The 23,515-nt window shown below is 33.9% G+C and overlaps 1 protein-coding gene across 3 annotated transcripts in view; it reads right to left on the bottom strand.

Annotated features, from left to right (window-relative positions):
- The window catches only part of LOC150107578 (F-box only protein 42-like), a 190,802-nt gene that overhangs the window by 84,757 nt on the left and 82,530 nt on the right, over positions 1-23,515 (bottom strand). For all 3 annotated transcript variants that reach the window (XM_090391401.1, XM_090391402.1, XM_090391403.1), the window contains exons 5-6: positions 21,209-21,305; positions 11,456-11,512 (exon numbers count right to left, since the gene is read on the bottom strand). In XM_090391401.1, the coding sequence (XP_090247527.1) occupies positions 11,456-11,512; positions 21,209-21,305 (154 nt within the window). The remainder of the gene's footprint in view (positions 1-11,455; positions 11,513-21,208; positions 21,306-23,515) is intronic.

Below are 23,515 nucleotides of genomic sequence, written 5' to 3'. Positions count from 1 at the left end.
TTCCATTGCGTTAGAGCTGTTGTAAATATCATTTCAAATCATTATGTCAATAAAAACAGTCTGAACATATTTCAGCAATAAAGATTCCAAATAGTGAATTTCAATAAAATTTATGCAGCTAGCAAAGCTCAGAGAAATAACGTGTATATAATAGATAACAAAATAAAAAAGGAACTTATTAAGAGTTTTCCCTTTTTCTGTCCTCTTAGGTATTATGGTCAAACCTGCTGATCTTCAGAAATCAAATAGGAACACAAGAATTCCATGAAGAAGAAAAATTAATTTGAACAGATAGACAATGCTTTGACACCCAACAACAACAATAAAATCAAGTGCCAGCAGATGATCCTCCTCCCCAATAAGTTCATTCAAGTTTGCCTTCTCTTCAAGGAGTCTTGTTAGAGTCTTTTACATCAGCTACATTAAAATAAAAATGAATCAATGGCTATCTGTCATTTTGGGATATCATCAGAAAGAGCATTTAATTAGGAATACCTGAAACTAAAGTTTACCAACAGACGCAATCTAATTATTTTGATTTTTTTAAAGGTTATTCTATTGCATGCATCATCTCAGCTTAGCTACTCAGTTAAAGCTTTTCAAATGCACAGCACATATCTGCTGTTTTCAGTATATTCTCTTTGTTCTCGTGATGGCTCTGAAGATAGTTGATTACATTTTCACCAAAATTTTAGATTAGTAAATTTATACTTACTGTGTGTCTCTCTACTGCTAAATCATGAATAACTAGCTAATATTGCAAATATCAAAAAACCATGCAAATCTAATTTCACAGGTTGCAGATGAATGGAAAAAGCCTCTACTTTGCCAATTATAGATTGAGTTTAATTCAGATATCAGTGAAACTATTTAGCTGGTATCTGATTTTCATTACCTAGTGTGATGACACAACTGAATTTTGTTTATTAAATAGTAGAAAAAGTGTTGAGTCTGCAGAGGACAATGTATATCTCAACCTTACATTTTTGTGAATTTCTACTCTCTATTCAAAGTTTTTTTTTTTTTTCCCATATCAACTGAACACAAGGTTGCAGAACTTATAACACAAGGAAGTGTTAATAAGTCCCATAAATTTCATTTGGATTCCTGAAGGCTAATAACTCATTCTTCTCTTCTAATGTAATTCTTATAGAAACTGCACTGTACATAATTTTAAACTACACTGGTAAGAAATGAAGAGCAAGGTAAATTATAACAGTTCACTTTAAGCATTGGTTTGCTCTCTGCACCTAAAAACTAAACAGCATGCCTAAAAGTACTGTATATTTTCAAGCTTCCTTCTTTTTGTTCAATATTTGGATTGAGTGTTCTATTTATAAAGCCTATAATTTTTAAATTTTTGAAGTTTTTAATTTTACGTCATTTTCTCCTTTATATGATATTTCACATCCAAGATAATTGAAAGTATTTATCTGTTCTATTATGTTATTATTAATGACTGTTTTACTTCTAACTGGAGTTTGTCCACAAAATGCCATTGTTTTAGTTTTATCTATGGATATTTTCATTCCAAACTGTTCTACTATAATGTTTATTAAATATAATTTATTAAATTATATATTGCTCTTTGTAAATTGTCTTCCTTGTCTGATAGATGATTATCTGATCATCTGCAAATAATAGTGTATTTATTTCGTTATTCTGGGAAATTTCCATATCTAGATTGTTTAAGGGATTGCTGTCCACTGTACAGCAATCCCTCGATTAATGCACCTAATGCGTTCTTTAAAACAGGTGCACTAATTGAATGGGGAAAAAGTATAATTCTTTTTTCAAATTTCTTTTTTGACCTTTAATTTTTTTTTTTTTTTTTTATAAAAGAATCATTTCCATTGGAAAAAAACCAAACTTCTATAAAGAATCTTAGGGCCTAGTTAAAGGAAACCCATGAAGCTGAAATACAATAAAACATGTTCAGAATATAAATTTATTATTCTGCTTTTTAACAAAGAATTGAGCTGACATAGTTTGGTGGACATTCTGTTTCTTTTTTTCATACAACTGATGGTATGGCCCTATTGTCTCTTCTAATACTTCTGCAAATGTTACTGCTTCTCTCTTCATCAGGGTCAGCTTTTAAGGATTGCTGCTTGAAAACTTTGATTGTACGAAAAATATTTTGAAATTGTTTCTGTGAAATCTCTTTGGGCTTGTCAGTGATTAAATTTTCTTCTTATTTTTCAGGATATTCCCGCTGTACATCTAAATTTAGCATGTCGGAATTACTCAATTTCTCAGAATGAGATTTAATTAACTTAGAGTCATTTTGAAAAGCCTCTAAAATCATTTGCACCATGTGGAAGAATGTGCTTCCAAATGGTTTGCATATTGCTAGCGTTAGCAGTAATTTCATTCGACTTTGCGGCTTTATAACCAGGCTGAGATTTCTCTTATTTGGCCAGAAAAGTCTTGGAAGTCATTTGCTTCCAAGAAAGGCAGTTTCATCGACATTAAATATTTGTTGGTCACAATAGTCTCTCCTCTCTTCTATAACTTTCTTCAAAATCTCTGGATAATTTGTGCCACCTCCTTATCTGCACTTGCAGCTTCGCCTGTGATTAGAACATTATGTAGGCTGTTTCTCTTTTTGAAATGCTCAAACCACCCAGCACTAGCGTGGAATTCTTCCTCTTTACCATCACTGATAGCCCTTTCTTTCAAGGTTGCAAAGAGACTTATTGCTTTTGATTTAATAAGGTCAGTGCTGCTAGTAGGTTTCTGGTCACGATCTTCGATCTGTGTAGAACAAAGTCTCTGTAATTCAATCATTATAATACTTTGATTTCAAGTGCATGCATGATGATCTTGAAGCAGTTTTACTTTTCTCTTTGTATTCAGCAGTTTTGCTTAAAATTGCTCTTATAGTTGATTTACTCATTTTTGTGTTCCTGTCCTATCTTTGCTCTGGAACTCACCTTGTTGATTTTTCTTTATTATTTCAAGTTATTCTTCCAATGCGATTACTTCTCGAATCATTTTCACACTTTCACTTTTTTGCTCACTAATTCTTTTACTCATGATGAAAGGTTTGGAAAATACTTAAAAATAAAAAAGTAAGGAAAACAATTGCAAAGGAGGCACGAGATATGACCATCAAAATGCTATGTAATTAGCAGAAGACATAAATTTTGGCGATAAATTTGGAACATAGTGGATATAGGCACATCGAATTTCAGAGGCACACTAATCGAATGTGGATATAGAAAAAAAATGATGCACTAATCAGAGGTGCATTAATCAAGGGATTGCCGTATTAATATTTCATTAATATAAATATTAAAAAGTGTTGGAGACAGAAGGCATCCCTGTGTTACTCCTTGGTTTACAGATTATTTTTCAGAAATTTTTTCATTTATTTTTATTTCATTATCTTTGTATATATTCACAATAGTGCATACAGTAAAATATTAGTTATATTTATTCTTTGTAATAATATATTCAAACAGAAAAAGGCATGAAGATAAATGGATATTTAAGGCCATTTAAGCTTAGAAGATGATTTCAACTGCATATGAATTACAGACTCATATCCACAAACTCCAAATAGCTAGTACAGCCATAGTTCTAATTCATAGAAAGTACAGCTAGAAATAATAAAAATCATTTATGATGAAATTGAATGATGGATCATTATATATACTTAGGATAATTAATATCAGTGGATCAAAATACTATGGAAGAAATTAAAGGGCATACAATACTTGGGTGGAAAGATTTGGAAAATTACAATATTCAAAATACCATTATGTCTGAAAAGGAAAGTTTTAACCAATGTATTCTTCCTACAGCTGTAAAACATGGACACTAAATGCAAAAGCAATTCAAAAATTAAGAATAGTGTGATTTAATATGGAAGGAAGTATGCCTCGTATCACAAGACTGGATCACAAAAGGAAATACAAGGATAAGAAATCAAACCAAAAATCTCTGACATCATAGAAAGAGTGAAACATTTAAAGTTACAATGGACTGAGCATAATGCTTGAAGACAAGATCAACAAATGACAAAAGATACTTGATTGGACTCAATGGGAGGAAAAATGATGACCAAAATCATGCTGGGTTGATGATATCATCAGATCTGCAGGAGTGACATAGGAAAGAAAAGACACTGAGACATGGAGTCATCTTAGAAAAGGCCATCATCTAGCAGTGAAGTGACAATGGCTGCTGATGATTATATACATGTGTGTGTGTGCGTGTGCGTGTAAATAAGTTTTTTTACCTTGGGAATAATGTATATATTAGGGTTACCAAGTAATTTTATAAACTTGGTTATTTTACTCCTAATCCCAAGTAAGCAAACAGTTAAGTTTGCACCTGAAATGTAGTTCAAGTCTAAAGGTGGTGCAACACCAGGTTTTTACCTGCCTTTACAATGAGTTGCCCTGGTGTTGCACCACCTTTAGACTTAAACTACGTTTCAGGCGTAAACTTAACTGTTTGCTTACTTGGGATTAGGAGTAAAATAACCACGTTTATAAAATTACTTGGTAACTCTAATATATATATATATATATATATATAAGCCATTAGAAACATCAAATATGGAAAAGCTGGTGAAGTAGATGATATTCAAATATGGGGTAAAAATGCTCAAATATGGGGTAAAAATGTTTTCCTGTAACTGTACTGCATAATTAAGAAGGTAAAATTTCAGATGGTAGGAATGGAGTTCTCATAGTATCTAAATAAAGAAGGATATAAAATTGTTCATTTTAGAAATGATGGACTTTACAAACATGTTATAAATAACTATTTTAATTTCCTGATGTTTCGATCTTCATATTAAGATCATCATCTGGAGTATATACAAATATACAAGGACAAGCTGAGTTACATTACACACAATAAGCTGAAGAAACAATGATTTGATCACGGGTTATTCTACTGGCATGAATGCTCTCTAATGAAAAAAAAAAAAATTTCAACTTAATTATTTAGAAACTACATCAAAGCTAAATTCTATTTAACATAACATGAGAAAAACATTCTTTCTTATATAGATAGTCTTCTTTCAGTAACAATGATGTCCTATTTTTATCATTAATTGTTATTTTTGATTTAGGATTCTGGATTATCTACAGTCCTGTTTATTTAACTCATGGAGAGAAAGGTTCCGTGAGTAGAATATGTGCCTTCCATATGCTTGGTATTTTTAGACCATCATTATTGTTCAGATTCGGGTGGTTGATAAGAATCTTGCAGGATTCCTTAAATTTGAGTTCGTACCATGTTTTGGTGTGATGTAAACAACTGGTGCTTTACCAGTCAATACTATGTAGAGCAGAGGTTCTCAAACTTTTTAAATTTTGTATCACTTAAATAAGAATCAAAAAATATATGTACCACCATAAAATACTTTTTCAAAATAAACAATAAATATGAAAACCCTTATGACACGCTAATGAGACTTTGCATCCGAAAATTCACATAAAACTGCAATAAAATTTATTTGTTCATCTTATTCGATTCGACAAGCTAAATTCTTGGAACAGTCTACTCGTTACAATATTAAAATACATTTTTCTGAACATTTATTTATATATTTTGTGTAAAAATTATACCACCAAAAATAACGTAATGTACCATTAGTGGTACATGTACCACAGTTTGAGAAACGATGATGTAGTGTTCACAGGGCATGATCAGAAAGGCCAGCTTCACCATCTTGAATGGATAATCTTGAAAGGCTAATATTCTTGAATGGCAGTCATTCTCAAGTAGAGTAATGTGAGCAAATAAGAGAATGGGGAACTGGACAATGAGACTTATTTGTGCCTATGGTCCCACAGAAGATTCTAACAAGGTAGAAGTGGAGCAATTTTTTGAGGCTTTAGAGAAAGCAACTGACACAATGAAAAAGGAAAAGTTGGTCCTTGTTGGGGATCTAAATAGCAGAGTAGGAAATGATTGTGAGACATACAAAAATATTTTGGGAAAACTTCAGAAAAGAGCAAAGCTAATAATAATGGCAAATATCTGTTGGATTTCTGCTCAGGACATGGACTGGTTATTACTAACACCATTTTCCAACATAAAAATGTGCACAAATTCACATGGAGAGAAGAGGCAAGAAATAAGAAAAGTCTCATTGACTACGTTATTGTTGAGTGATGTTTTCTCCCTGGTGCAGGACACCAGAGTGTATAGAGGATTTGAAATTGAAAGTGATCACTATTTAGTCTTGAGCAGGATAAAATTGAATTTCATATTGAAAAGAATAACATCTAAGAAAGTTTTAAAGCGAATAAAAGTTGAGCAGCTCTCAGATGTGAACTGTAGACTAAAATACACAAAGATTATTGAAGAAAAAATGAAAGAGTTTGAGAACAGGAATCAAATCTTGGAGATTCGGTGGCAAGCCTTGAAGAAAGCCCTGATTGATTCAGCTAGAGAAGCATGTGGAGAAGTTGTCTGCAAGGATAAAAAAATTAGAACTCCATGGTGGACACAGGAAGTTAAAGAGGCAGTGAAGGAAAAGAATAAAGCATATCAAAAGTTCCTGTCAAATAAGTCAGCTTGTGCTCTTAGAGAATACAGAGACAAATGCAAGAATGCTAAACACTGGCTAAACAAAAGTCATGGGAGGACTTTGGCAAGAATATAGAATATAAATATCAAGAAGGTGGCAAAATATTCTGGAGGTTGTTGAAGAAGCTTGGGAATGGAGGAAAGAGTGCTGTAAAAGGAGTTAGAGATGATAAAGGTGACATGAAAACAGGAGAAAAAGATATCCTTGAAGTATGAAGTAATTACTTTGAAAAATTGCTAAATAAAACAACCAGTGATAGCATAGTGGTAAAAGACACTCAACAGGCATATATATATATCCATACTTGAAGTAGAAAAAGCCATCAAAGGCTTGAAATGTGGAAAGGCAGCAAGAGTAAATGATATTCGACCAGAAATGCTGAAGTATGGTGGTATAAAAGTCTTACAGTGGCTGCACCGCATAGTTCAGAAGGCCTGGACAGAGGGACGAATTCCTGATGATTGGAGTAGACCTCTAATAGTACCCATATATAAAAAGAGAAATAAAATTGAATGACCAGGGCTTCTGACCTAATGTCTCGTGGTGCACCCTGTTGGGTATCTACTTTGATACTGAATGAACGAGGATGGGCTAGCAATTTGGGATTTAGCCGACCAAATTGTATTCTTATTGGTTAAACCAAAATAAAAAATGATGGTACAACATGACAAAATTTCATGCCGACTGGGGCGTCGCCCGGTTAAACAAGGCTCCCGTTGTTTTCACCAGGGAACCAGGGCGAACAGCCAAAAGTCAGCTACTGGAACAAATCTGAAAACAAACCCCAACTCAACATCACCAGAGTTAAAGATCGGTACTATCAACGTAAGAAGCCTGAATGGCAAAGAAATGGAGCCAGCTGAGGAATTAGATAAGTACCAGATCGACATAACAGGAGTGACTGAAACAAAAAAGACCAAAACTGGTGAGATCTTTCTGAGCAATAAATACAAAATGTTATATTCAGGCAATGACAATCAAGGAAAAGAAGGAGTAGCCATAGTATTCAACACAAAATACGAGGCTAATCTTCTTGAATGGCAGTCAGTCTCAAGTAGAGTAATGTGGGCAAATATGAGAATGGGGAACTGGACAATGAGACTTATTTGTGCCTATGGTCCCACAGAAGGTTCTACTAAGGTAGAAGTGGAGGTATTTTTTGACTCTTTAGAAAAAGCAACTGACACAATGAAAAAGGAAAAGTTGGTCCTTGTTGGGGATCTAAATAGCAGAGTAGGAAATGATTGTGAGACATACAAAAATATTTTGGGAAAATTTGGAGAAAAGAGCAAAGTTAATAATAATGGCAAATATCTGTTTTTTTTCTGCTCAGGACATGGACTGGTTATTACTAACACCATGTTCCAACATAAAAATGTGCACAAATCACATGGAGAGAAGAGGCTAGGAATAAGAAAAGTCTCATTGACTATGTTATTGTTAATAGTGATGTTTTCTCCCTGGTGCAGGACACCAGAGTGCACAGAGGATTTGAAATTGGAAGTGATCACTATTTAGTCTTGAGCAGGATAAAATTGAATTTCATATTGAAAACAATAACATGTAAAAAGATTTTAAAGCGAATAAAAGTTGAGCAGCTCTCAGATGTGAACTGTAGACTAAAATACGGAAAGATTATTGAAAAGAAAATGAAAGAGTTTGAGAACAGGAATCAAACCTTGGAGATTCAGTGGCAAACTCTGAAGAAAACATTGATTGATTCTGCCAGAGAGGCATGTGATGAGGTTGTGTGCAACGATAAAAAAATCAAAACTCCCTGGTGGAAGTTCTGATTTTTTTATCGTTGGATAAAAAAATCAGAATTTTTTTTTACCACAGGAAGTTAAAGAGGCAGTTAAAAAAAAAGAAGAAAGCATATCAAAAGTTCCTGGCAAATAAGTCAGCTTTTACTCTTACAGAATACAGAGACAAATGCAAGAAAGCTAAACAGTGTGTAAAACTAGCTAAACAAAAGTCATGAGAAGACTTTGGCAAGAATATAGAAAATAAATATCAAGAAGGTGGCAAAATATTCTGGTGGTTGTTGAAGAAGCTTAGGAATGGAGGAAAGAGTGCTGTAAAAGGAGTTAGAGATGATAAAGGTGACATGAAAATGGTAGAAAAAGATATCCTTGAAGTATGGAGTAATTACTTTGAAAAACTGCTAAATGAAACAAGCAGTGATGACAGCACAGTGATAAAAAACACTGACCAGGCATGCAGTCAGGAATACATATCCATACTTGAAGTAGAAAAAGCCATCAAAGGCTTGAAATGTGGAAAGGCGGCAGGAGTAGATGATATTTGACCAGAAATGTTGAAGTATGGTGGTATAAAAGTCTTACAGTGGCTGCACTGCACAGTTCAGAAAGCCTGGAAAGAGGGACGAATTCCAGATGATTGGAGTAGAGTTCTCATAGTACCCATATATAAAAAGGGAAATAAAACTGAATGTGAGAAATACAGAGGTATTTCGCTACTGAGTGTTCCTGGCAAGATCTATGCAAGTATACTTGAGAAACAGTTGAGAAGAATTGTGGAAGAAAAGCTTAGTGAAGAACAAGCTGGATTCAGGCCAAATAGAGGCTGTCAGGATCAGATCTTCACTTTACGACAATTAGTTGAGAAAGCATTGGAATATAACAAAGATCTGTATTTAAGTTTTGTCGATCAAGAAAAGGCATATGACAAGGTGAAGATGATAAATTAAATATAGAAATAGACAACAGAATCAGCAAAGCTGGTATGGTGGGAAGTCAAATGAATAAATTCATATGGAATAAGAGAGAAATTATTTGGAACACTAAATTCGCTGTATACAAGACAGTGTTCAAACCAGTTTTAACTTATGGATCTGAGAGCTGGGTCAGAAGTAAAACACTTGACCAAAGACTAGAGACCACAGATATGAGAGTCCTCAGAAAGATTATAGGCATGAACAGATGGCATCAATGGCAATATCATATTAAAAACGAGGATATTAGGAAAGAACTTGACATTGTCAGCATCCAGGAATGCGTTAGCAGAGCTAATCTCAGGTGGTATGGTCACTTAAACAGAATGGGAGAAGAAAGATTAGCGAAACAAGTGTTCTCTGCGGGTTGGCAGCAAAACGACCCAGAGGAAGACTAAGACATAATTAGTGGATTGATACGGTATAAAGTGCCTTAGACGATAGAAATATAAGATCTGATAATGTTGGAGTCTTGACAAGTAACAGACTGATTTGGAGGAAAATTGTAGATAGGAAGTTAGTAATGAAGTAATTTTTTTCATGTAGTACTATCATATCCTGTACACCCCTTGAGGGTACATGGCAGGAATTTGATGATGATGACAAATTTGGCATGAAAATCAGTAATAAAAAGACCAAAATTATGAAAATAGGCAGGAACTTAGAAAACTTCAGCTGCATTCTTGAATGGAGATCCGATAGAACAAGTTAAATATTTCAGCTATTTAGGCACAGGTTTTAGTGAATATTGCAAGTTAAATCTGGAAATAGACAATAGAATAAGCAAAGCTGGTATGGTGGGTACGTAGCTAGCTGAATAAATATATATGGAATAAGAGAGAAATTAGCCAAAACACCAAACTGGCAGTACATAAGACAGTGTTTAATCCAGTTTTAAGTTATGGATGAGAGTTGGGTTAGAAATAAAGCACTTGATCAAAGACTAGGGACAACAGATTTTAGGGTTCTAAGAAAAATTAGGGGAGTAAACTGACAAAATAAAGAACACACACACACAAACAAACAAAAAAAAAAATCCATTCCGATCCTGTACAGTTGAGGTGCATCAGAAAAAAAAACTGACATTCTTAAAAGGAATAAATATGCAGACCTCCTTCAAGCCATACCAAAAATTAGCTATCCTTATCCACTTACCAAAAGATCCTTTCCACCGTCTAAGATCAATCCGATATCTACAGTATTACTTGTTCCTGCAACCTTACTTTGGATAAATTGGAAAAACAGCCAACATCTACCTAAAAGAACACACAAAACATACCCATCATTGGGATGACAGATCATACCATGGATAGAGATCACCAGATTCAATGGGAAAAAATCTCCCTTTTATACATAAGATATAAATTAGACAGACAGGCTGGAATCCACCACAGAATCACAACATTTCCCTAAAGTTTAACAAATTCCATCACTGTACCCATATAGTATGCCAGTAAGGACTGTAGAGCTTGCTTTTTACAGCCAATCTATGTTTGATATGTTCACACATGAAGGCACACTTTTCTTATGGTGTGCCTGTGTATTGAAAAGATAATTAAAAACAAGCCTTTTACATACCCCCAGGAGTAGACATACCACATTTGGGAAACCCTACTATAAACAATTTTAACCCCCCCCCCCGAGAAATCCAAAATTCATGAACGAATACTGATCATATGTCTGAGCTTGCCATTTTCTTCCTCTTATTAGTTTACCCTTAACACAATAAGTTTTCAGTTTCTGCTGTACGTATCTTCTACCTATATTTCCATATGGAATTTCACCAGAATTACTATCAATAATTCAACTACTTTCTTCTAAACTCATGATGATATGTACAATTATCAATCACCACCCATTCATTTCAGTTTCAATTAAATTCATTTCAATTCATTCAGTTTCAAGAAAAAAATTTTTCCCTCTCATTCATCCCTTCAGCTTTTTAAAATAATCTCCTTTCATATGTTTTTCCTAACAAGTATAATTCACAGGTATTCAAATCTCAAGTTAACAGAGTTGTCTCTCTTTCTCTCTGAAATCTGAAGTACTGATTACAATAAGTTGAACAATGTTCATATGTTTAAGATCATCAGAAATACATAAAATTTCGTAAATAAATCAAAATCCAAATATATAATTAAAGCATCTGAAATATGAAAATATACCATATTAGGTCCTCCACATCCACCCATAATCAGCATATGTTTCTCATCCACAGAGATCTGAAAAACAAATTATTAACTGAAATCACTATCCAAACTTATAGAATTAACACATTTTATACTATATCTTCATAATGGTGTTCCAAAATGTATGAATTAACAGCAATTTGGTGACCTATTTATTTCATTGGCTTATTATCTATATTTATTTATTTATTATATCTGAAGAAGGGTTGTGTATGTGAATGTGTGCGTGCTTGCATGCACATGTGTGTGTGTGTGTGTGTACTCTTGTGGAAGTTGGTTGATTTTCATCACCTGGTTTTTGATTTAATTGATATATGAAGCAGTATATCTATAAAAACTACATTTAGTCTCCATGATAAGTCCTTGCATATATAATCCTTCACCTCGCAATATGAATATGAAAGGCAGTATTATTTACATATTTATTTAACAAGCACTTTTACATCCTCTATGTTTCAGAAGTATTGTCATTTTTTAAACAAAGTTTTTATCACCCTTTAAAGTTTTTCCATTGTTGAGTGAAGTGACACAAACTGTTAAGAGCTCTGACATTGGTGATTTTTAATTGCCATACTGCATATCAGAAGGCCAAACAGATGGTGGTCAGAGGGTGCCAGATGTGGGATATAGGTTGGAGGTAGAAGATCAGTCTAGCCAAATGTTGCAATTGCATTGCTTGCGTGCAAATCGGTGTGGGATTGGCAGTTATCATGAAGGAGGACCACATGTTTCTAGTGGGATGAACTCTACAGATGCACATTTTCAATTCCTGCAATGTTTCCACACTGTTCTGAACTGACTTTGGTGAATCTCTCCAGAAAGTCAAGCAAGATCCCATCCTTGTCCCAGAACATGGCTGCCATGATTTTGCCCATGGATGGCTGTCTTTTGAATTTCTTCTTTCATGGCGAATTTAGATGATGCCATCTGATTAATTGTCGCTTCATTTCAGAGCTGTAATAGTGAAGCAGTGTTTCATCACTTGCAATAATGTGCAATAGGAGAGCCTTGCTCTCAGTCTCATAGCACTGGAGAAGTTTCAAGCAGAAAACTTTCTGGACTTATTTGTCACTCAGCATTTTTGAGATCCACCATGAGCAAATCTTGTTGTAAATGAGATTGTTAATGACTGCATTACACAATCTGTGAGTTGTGATATGAGTCCTTGATCAGGGTACCAGTTGCCCATCATCACTGCTGTTGCTGGCCAGCCATTTAGATGCTTGTCTCTGATCTCAGTTTTGCCACTCTTAAAGTGTCTGACACAGTATCTAACATCAACATTACTGTCACATGTTCATATCAACATTATCATCTAGTCATGTTTTTCACAGGAAGATAAATAAATATCAGACTTGCATCTTCCACACAGTAAGGAATTCAATCACTACTCTCTGCTTCTTACATACATCCAAAACAGCTACTTTTCTAACTATTTGTGTGCTTCACTTGTGACCAACTATGGCACCATTCACTGTGGGAGAACCAGAGACTACTACTGTCTACTCAGTGATATGTAAAACTTTCTGCCATGATCAAACTGAAAGAAAAAGAAATAGGAGGTGTTACTTTCATACTGCACCTCATATTATAGGTTTCTTTCATGGGTGAGATACCATAAAAAAAAATTCAAATGTTCTATCAAAGAAAAGTTAAGCATTAACCTCAGCTCTTACTGAGGTTAATTCCTACTACATATGGAATTCAAACCTATACCTCATTCTTAGCTAAGTGATGACTGGCAAACCCAGCCAGCCACAGAGCATATGTTATATTTAAATCACTTTATATTAAAATTAAATGTAAAGTGATGAAATTCATCAATGACCTAAGCAAAATGAATATAACAACTTTTTATTGTTGTTGTATTCATTTTGATTTTAAAAAAAAGGGACATCTTAACAACTTTCAAACAAAATTAATACAACAACAACAAACAAACAAAAAAGTCTTATGACCAACCCTTAAAAAGAATAAAAAGATCCCTCTCCCTAAACTAGATTATATATAATGCCATTTCATTATCGCACAAAGGTTAAAAAGATATATTTATCTTCGAAAATGGCATAAAATTAGAACTCTATAAACCAGTGAACAAGTTTCTGCTTACTCAATTAAAATTAAAGACACAACTGGGCATAACTCGGTATTCTGGTCAGACATGATGGAATTTAATCCAACAGCTACATGCAATGCCATCTTCAGCCCATTACCAATAATATTTTTGTCTGCAATTTTAGCGTATTCTCTTAGCCGATTTGCTGTGTGCGAGATGAAAAATCAGAGTTTCCGGAAGAACTCAAAAATTAAAATTAGCTTAGAATATCCTGGAAAAACAATCAATTCAACTGATGGAAATAAATAAAGAATCTTGCATATAGGATTATTTGAATTACAAGGACTCTTCTTGGAGGTGTCTACAAAACATTTTCTAACTGCAATACAGCAATAGAAAGAGTAAGGCATAGATAGATTGATGCAAATATTAGAGGATTTTAGAAGATCAATAAGTAAGAGCATGATAAAATTAGAGACATTAATATAAATAGACTAAATTCATTTTGTTTATTGAGTATCCTATCCACAAAAGGTTGTGAACCACTGTTCATCAACAAAGTGGGTAGATGGTTATGACTTGATAATCTGCAAATGCTCTAGAGATCAAATATGGAACCTTTTTTTCAAGCCACTTCAGGCCATCAATAAGCAGAAACAGTACTCTCACACCAGATAATGAAATTCATCAATAACCGTAAGACAGAAACATATGTGGATATGTGGCTGTAGTGAGATTCAAAGCCACAGCATACTGGTGAAGAACAGAGGTGTTATTCACTGACCATAATGGATATTTCATGGGTATATCCACAATAATTAAGAAAACAAAAAATTGTTAAATACATATACATTTAAAAGTGCTTGTAGTAGTACTTTGTCGCTTCTTGTGAGTACCTCTCTTTGAAAAAACTAACAGTGATGCTCACTACATCAAAATTTTCAAGAAAGAAAACCAGATGGGAATGAAGGGAGTGAATATTCATTGACATTCTAGTCCTCCCCCCCCCCCACTCTTATAGAACTTTGTTATAAGCTGATCAACAACTTCTATATAATTTTCAGTTTAAATATTGCTTACCCCTCTCCCCTCCCAAAAAATACTTCTTCAACAATATATCATCAATTTCCTGGTATGTACCCCAAGGGTTGTTCAGGTTACTATGACAGTACTACATATCATTAAGTTTATAGGAGATTATTATTAATCTCCTATCAACAATTTTCCTCCAAATTAATCCATTACTTGTAAGCACTCCAATACTGTCATATCTAACATTTTGTTCTTCTCAGGCAGTTCTAACTGAATCAAGCCACCTACTCTTTGGTCTTCCTCTGGGACTCTTTCCTGCCCTGCCATCTTGGCATCAAACACCTGTTTTGCTAACTTTTCCTCACCCATTCTATTTAAGTGGCTATACCACCTTAGATTAGCTCTGCTTACACATTCTTGAATGCTAATAGTGTCAAGTTCCTTTTTAACATCTTTATTTTTAATATGATTCTGCCATTGATTTACTCCTCTAATTTTTCTTAGAACCCTCATGTCTGTTGTCTCTAGTCTTTGATCAAGTGCTTTATTTCTAAACCAACTCTCAGATCAATAACTTAAAACTGGTTTAAACACTGTCTTGTATACCACTAGTTTGGAGTTTTGGCTAATTTCTCTCTTATTCTATATAAATTTATTCAGCTAGCTACCTACCCACCATACCAGCTTATTCTATTGTCTATTTCCAGATTTAACTTACAATCTTCACTAAAAACTGTGCCTAATTTTATTGATGATTTTCATGCCAAATTTGTTCCAGCTGTTATTCAATTTAGTTAGAGAATCCTGGAGACTTGCACTAGATGTGTTTAGGAGTACATCATTTGCATAAAGTAAAGAGCTAAGTTGAGCATCTCAAATTCTAATATCACGCCTAATGCTACTTACTTTCATAATGTGATCCATATAAATGATGAATAAGAGTGGAGATAATGTGCATCCTTATCTTACCCCTGATTTTACATTAAACCATCTTCCTGTATTTCCGTCAATTCTAACTGCTGCCTGACAGCTTAAATATAGATTATGTATTGCTCTGTATGTTCTATTCACCCCATATAATCGAAGTATTCTGAAAAGCTTTTCACTGGGCACCTTGTCATATTCCCGTGGTTTCTCAACTACTTGTTGTAAAGTAAAAATCTGATCTTGACAACCACTATTTGCCCTGTACCCAGCTTGTTCTTCTCCAAGTTTTTCTTCCACAATCTTTCTCAACCTCTTTTTTTTGCATAAATCTTATGTGGAACACTTAGTAGAGAAATTCCTTTGTAATTCTCACATTCAGCTTTATTCCCCTTTTTTATAGATTGGTGCTATGGAAGCTCTACTAAAATCCCTGGGAATTCAACCTTCTATCCAAACATTCTGAATTATGCAGTGTAGCCATTGGAAAACTTTTATACCTCCATACTTAAGCTATGGTCGAATATCATCTACTCCAGCTGACTTTCCACATTTCAAGTTTTTGACAGCTTTTTTCTACCTCAAATATTGATATGCACTCATCTTTGCATTCCTCTTGAAAATTTTCTATTATGATTCTGTCACTGCTTGTTTTATTTAACAGATCCTTATCTTCAGTTTTCATGTCACCTTTATCATCTCTGATTCCTTTTACATTACTTTTTCCTCCATTTCTAAGCTTCTTCAATAGCCTGCAGAACATTTTGCCACCTTCCTGATATTTATTTTCTATATTCTTACCAAAGTTTTCCCACGACTTTTGTTTAGCTATTTTTACACATAGCTTAGCTCGTTTACATTTTTCTCTGTATTCTTTTAGGGCATTTGCCAATGAGTCCACCATGTCAATAATGTTTGCATAGTTGAGTCTACAATTTACCTGTAAAAGCTGCTCAACTTTAATTATTTTTAAAACTTTCTTACATACCATTCTTTTCAACATGATAATACTGAGTAATGGTTACTTCCAATTTCGAATCCCCTGTACACTCTTGTATCCTGAATTAGTCATTGTTGATAATGATATATGATATCATTATCAACAATGACGTAGATTGTAAGAATCAAAAACACATCATAAAGTCTGTTTTGAGAAGCCAATCAACTGCATAATATACATGCTATTAAGAAGGTCATGCTTAGATCTTAAGGGTTAATCATCTAACTTAGAAGTCCCAAACGTTCATGAAAAGATTCTGATGAAATTTCAGATGTTGTCAATCAAGGGTAGTTTCCAGGAAACTTGATACAATTTTAGAGAAAAACTGACCTTCTCTACAGAGACTGGGGAAAGAGGGTAGGGGTTTTAGTAAAGGTATAGAACATATCTGTCTAAAAGAAAGATCTCTGTTTCAGATAATTTTTGGGTGGAATAGAACTTGTTTAATGTAACCAAAGCAAAGAAGGAATGTGTTACAACTGTCAAAAATATGTATACTAGTGGTCTCACTAGATAGCTGTTAACTATCATCAAAATATAATTATGTTTGAAATAAAAATATCATCCTTGAAAAAAAAAAATGATAATATAAAAAAAGTTGTATCCTCTCTAAAGATGGAGTGACAAAATTAAAAATAGCATTACCTCATACTAAATGCAGCACACTGCATTTAGTATGAGGTAATGCTATAAATTTATATGTGAGCTTAAAAATAAAAAAGTAGTTGAGAAACTTTACAACTTACTTGAGAAAACTGACTTTTGTTTTGGACTTCAGCTGTGTAGATATCAACTATATCTACTTTAATACTAATGTTAATAGATGCATATGTATTATTTCATTCCTGATATTTAAACAGTCTATCCATAGCAAACACTGTTATCACAAATTACTGAAAAGTCTGAGGTAAAAACCCAGTGGTACAATCTATGCTAAAAGAAATTCATTATAGTAAAACTACTGTGAAAAATTGTTCTGCAGATCCCACAAGTTTGCTATAGTGAGAAGCTAGTAAACCAAAATTTGTTTGATGTAAGGTATGGGCTGCTTGGTGGAACCTTAGTGCAAAGGCTATCATGAGAAATTGTAGAAAGATAGGAAGATGGTTCCAGACAAGATGATGCACAAAGTAAGGAAACCAATATCCCAAAGCATCTTTATCATATCAATCAACATCTAAGGTTTGCAGATGATAGTCATTACTAAAGATGAACTGCAAAGAAGAATGCTAAAGTTGAAGCAAAGGAAAGAGACATAGGTTGAGAATACTGGATGTAGAGTTGATTCTCATTATATGAACACTATAACAAATTAACTCACCATAGCAACCTACTGAAATATCCCAACCATAGCCCTATAGGTATAGTGCAACACTAAAAAAATTCACTATAATAAATATCCACTATAACTAACTATTCCTGTGGTCTCCACAAGTCTGCTATTGTGAGAGCTGACTGTATAAAGGAAGATATAAGAGGGGTTTTAGATCAAGGTACAAAGATCAACATCTAAGGTTTGCAGATGACAGTCATTACTAAAGATGAACTGCAAAGAAGAATGCTAAAGTTGAAGCAAAGGAAAGAGACACATGTCGATTATGATTATCAAAAAAAAATTAAAACAATGGTATCTGGGGATAAGATTATGAAGACACAAATAGAGATCAATAAGCATAAACTCAAAGAAGTTAGGAGCTTCACATAACCATGAAGTTAAACCAAGCATACAGGCAATGAATAAGATATAGGAAAATAAAGCGATGATCTCCTTGAAACAAAGATGAGAATACTTGAAAAAAAATTATACAGAAAAGTAAACTGGAAAGAGAACCTAATGCAGAAAATAATTAGAAGAAAACAAACTTTTTTGACATACCTGCAAGGTGGATAAGCAGAAAGGTCAAATGATATTCTAGAATGGCCAACCTACAAAAAAGTGATTGATAATGTAAAGGAATGGCATAAAGTGCAAAAGAGCTGAGCCACCTAACAATGGACAGAAAGGAATGGAAAAACTCCAACTATTTAGATAACCAAGGTAATCCATCCCTGCTATTCCACAAATTACCCTGAATGTGCCTCCTCTTCTCTTTCAGCAGAAGGACATCAGAAAAATACTCAATTAGCTTGAAACTAATAAGTTCTCCAGCAGATAGTATCCCTCCAGTTGTACTAAGAGCTTGTACTTCAGAATTAATACCTATTCTGTATCGCCATTAGAAGATGTTCTATCTGTCTAGCATCAATCCAACAGCATGAATGCAAGCTTTGATCCAGCCTGTTCCTAAAAATGGAAATAAAAATCAGCCAAACTATCATTCCATTGCTTTCACCTCAATATCAAGGACCTGCTTCTCTACTACCTAGAGACCCACTGGTTAATTAGTGATCACCAACATGGATTCAACCATTCTCATTCTATAGCAGATCTCCTTGCTAACCTCACCCACCTTTGGACACACACCGTGGAAAGCTTTAGAGAAGCTCACATGGTTGTTCTTGATATTTTCAAGGCATTTCATTCAAAGGAGGCAGTAAATCCTTTGCAAATGGATTTACTGCTTGCTTTCTAGTCATTCATTGCATATCATGGTGGATGATTCCTTCTGATCTGATTTTTCCATCAGTTCCCAAACATTCTGTACTTTTATCTACACTCTTTCTCCTATACATCAATGACCTTCTCTCACTAACATTTAAACCTAGTCGTAGCTTTGCTGATGACAATATAATGAATTTCTCTTTGTGATTCACACAACCTTGTAGTACTTAGATGACTCAAGATTCGAAATCTTCTATGGTCATAGCCTTAAACACCATCTTCTAACAATTCTCAAGTAGAGTGAAGATAATTTAGCAAATTTTAATGCTACCAAAACAAAATTCTGCTTTATTTCCAGGAAGAAATATATCTCACTCTCTCTCTCACTTTTGATAATGCTCCTCTCACTAATCAAGCATAGTGCCTGCATACACATATCAGTTTTTAATGAATTCCCTGATGACAGCAATTTAAATTTAACAAAATATCAGAAACAATAGTTAAATATATTATGAGGGTGGTCTGAAAAGTTCTCGGCAGCTGCAATCACCTCTTGATTCGAAGAAAAATGCTGACCAGCGAGGAAGAGTTTTAGTTTTGGGAAGAGAGAGAAGTTAGAGGGAGCCAAATCTGGGGAATAGGGTGGATGTTCCAACAATTCATAGTGCAGATCCCTTCATTTTGCCAAAACACCTTTGTGGGCAGGTACATTGTCCTGATGAAAGATTATATTTTTCTTTTGCAAATTGGGATTTTCTCACAAATTTTTTCATCTAGTCTGGTTAGAAGATTGGAATAATATTCCCCGGTTATTGTTTTACCCTTTTCAAGATAATTAATAAACAAAATGCGTTTAGCATCCCAAGACACCGATGCCATGACCTTTCCTGCTGATGGAACCAACTTTGTCTTCTTTGGTGCTGAACAACCAGCTTCTGTCCACTGTTTTGACTGCTGTTTGGATTCTGGTGTGTGTAATGGTGAATCCAAGTCTCATCCATAGTAATAAATCGACACACAAAATCAGTTTTATTCTTTTAAAACGCTCCAAGAACTGTTCAGAGATTTTCATGCGAGTGCATTTTTGATCTGCTGTGAGAAAGCATGGCACCAATCTTGCACAAAGCTTTTTCATTTGCAATTCTTCATGCAAAATATATCCTACACGTTCTTTAGAAATGCCTATAGTCTCAGCAATTTCACTCACTTTGACTCGCCGGTCATCCAATACCATATTGTACATTTGATCAATAATTTCTGGTGTTGTTACACTTTTTGTATGACCTTCACTTGGATCAGATTCAAGGCTGGAATGGCCACATTTAAACTCGGCAGTCCATTTCTCAAATGTCGAAAATGAAGAAGAAGAGTGCCCATAAACTTTTATGAACTTCGAATGAATTTCTTTTGCCATTAAACCTTCTTTTACAAAGAATTTTATAACTGCACGATACTCAATTTTATCCATTTCAAGGTATACAAACAACACTTTTGCTTCAGACATCTGTATAAAACAAACTACTTGATAGAATGACTTGCAATTTCACATGGATGCTTAGGAACGATGTACCAACTTAGAAAAAAAAATGTTGCTGATAGTGTTGCCATGTATGGTCGAGGCCAAGAACTTTTCAGATCACCCTTGTATAATTAATTTTTAGTGTACAATGTAATTTCTTTAAAAAATACCATTATATAATATTACATCTATTGCATGTTTCTTAATTATTTTCACCTCTCTCTCTTGACATGCACACTTCCGACCTACTCACATTTCCAACACATTAAGTGGTGTTTTTGCTTATCATCCACAATATGCCTATTTGATAGCAAATACATGATGACATACACATACTCCAGATCTCAAGAAATTCTACGTATTAATTTTCCAGGAGTGCTGTTGTCTTTCCTGCCAGTGTCCTGGTTCATTTTGGCACCATTACCTGCTTGATGATGAATGATGTCATTATACAAAAATGTTATAATGAAGAATTTTATGACAGTTTCCTAACTTTTTTTTTTTTTTTTTTAAAAGAAAAAGAATATTTATTTTGAAATATGTTTTATTTAATTTCAAGCTTTCTGGCATTTTTTTCAGTGTGAACATGTTTTGTCATATTCCTATTAGATCAGATCTATCAAAATTAGTTAATCATTAAAAATATAAATATTTACCTGTGAATGTCCATATCGAGGTAACGGCTGAGATGATGATGTCATCTGTTTCCTCCATTTCAAAGTCCTAAGATCAAGAACCCAAACATCACTGGAGCTAAATAATAAAGAGTAAGATTGAACTATCTTAAGAGTAAAGCACGACCAGCTATCACTATCTTGTCAAAAAATAATATCTTATTCGGAATTACAATTTCATTTAAAAACTGTTATACAAATAACATATTTAAACCAGAATGGTTACAATCTAATATGAAAATTGTATACTGAAATTAATTTTGTCTTATTTATGAGAATAAGTGAATCTTAAAGATAAAGATGAGATCTGTTTTATGTTTTGGGGAAAACAATTAAGTAAAAAAATATATTGGAAAGAATCAAATAATACTCTTAGTACAAACTTTTTTTTTAGGTATGTGAAAAACAAATGTAAGAAAGTATATATAAAAATAAACAAATATTTTCATTGATTTATACATACATTTAATATGAATTAAGTGAAGAATTAGGCTACTGTGTCAAAGTAAAGGTATCAGATATTTATCTCCTTCACACTTTTAATAAATATGAATGAAGTCCTTTTCCCTTTTTTCTTCCTTACTTTTATTTTTTCTCAAAAATATTTTGCTGCTAGCAAAAGCTACTGACTGTTTCAAATCATGACTTCAATAGATTTTCTGTTTACATTAAAATGAATGCTCATTACAAGTTCATCACAAACATGTACTTATTACCACACTGTTGCATGAAACATATTTATTCCTTAATAAAATCATCTTATACCTTGGCAAAGGATGTAAGAGCAAATTTAAACACACTGACATGAACTACTGAAAACATTCATAGCAATAATCATTAGTTTTGACTAGATATGACAATGGAAGATACAAAATTTAGTACAGCAAACAGACTATGCTCCAAAATTGTTCATTCTGTTTATTTGAACTTTTTATTTTTATTTATTTAATTTTTTATGTTGCTCTCACCCACAAAAGGCTATTTGCAAACCTATAGTACATTTTGTAATAGGAGGGCTGAATTTTTTTTTTATTCAATCTTTTTTTTTTTCCTATTTTTAATTAATTTTTTTATATAGTCTAGAAACCCTGCTCTAGAGACCAAACATGGAAGTTTTTATGCCACTTCAGGTCTCCAGTAAGTGGGGATGTGATCTCACATTGTCCGTGCAGTTAGCCTAGTGGCTTTGCGCTTTACAACCATATGCCTGGGGAAGGAGTGTCCTAGGTTCAATTCCCATCAACGACGTGAGGAGTTCAAGGATCTTCCTCAGCCATAGCCAAGTTAGCCAGTCTTGGGCTTGGACAGCAGAGTTTTTTCCGCCAGTTTATCTGGTGTTTTTTCATCCCGCAAGCAGGCAAACTGGTCCGAGGACACACACAGATTACAGTCAGGAATACTGACCCAGCCATAGGTCTGATTCGTCAGCCTATGCCAGTTCCGGAGCCCGGATAAAATTTAGGAGGACTAGATGGTACTGTGAACTCCCGTATAAAGGGGGAACGCTGTATCATCACACGGAATTTATTTATCTCACACTGAACAAAGAAATTCATCTCCCACGTGAATCATAAAAATTTAATTTACACAGCATGTACACACACACACACATAAAGAAGGACCATGTCCTACCATATCAAGAGGAAAAGTCACACTTCTTTAGATAGGAGGAAAGTAACAACCTGATCTAATCATCATGATGTGTGATCCCTGAAAAGACAAGACTGAGATGTAAACTAAATCTGATGTTAAGAACAGCGCTTTATTATTATGGAGCATTTTTACAAGTAGAAGGAAAACTAAATTTTATGAAATTGTGGAAATACAAATTTAAAACTAGTAACCAGAACATTAAACCTTAAATTCTCTCTTTTCAATCTGCTCAGGAACTCGGACTCTCCTCGTTCCATTCAGTGGCATTCATTTGTCGTCTCTAATTGCCTCTCCAAAATTCTGATAACTATTACTCTTACCTTTTTCATTATTTGTTGCTAAAACATTTCCTGTAGTCCAAATACCCAAACAGTGAGGTTGTCTTCCTTGAGATCTTCATTGTTCTCAACTCAAACCAACTTCAGTAATCAAACTGGAAGAAATGCTGGGAAATTTACTATCAGCAATGAACAACCAGAATATGATCATCGTCTCTGCTTTCCCAACACTTGATTTCTTCTTAACCACTATTTACTGTTTTCTGAACAGTATTCATCTCAACATTGTTGCTGAAATGAAGGCATTCATCCAAAATACCACTCCAGACAACACACCAAACTTCCTTGATTTTCCAAC

This window comes from Typopeltis vanoorti, chromosome 4 (genome assembly GCF_054136105.1).
Source record: "Typopeltis vanoorti isolate ZY-2024b chromosome 4, IOZ_Tvanoo_1.0, whole genome shotgun sequence".
Lineage (NCBI taxonomy): Eukaryota > Metazoa > Arthropoda > Arachnida > Uropygi > Thelyphonidae > Typopeltis > Typopeltis vanoorti.
This window is presented reverse-complemented; position numbering and strand designations above follow the sequence as displayed.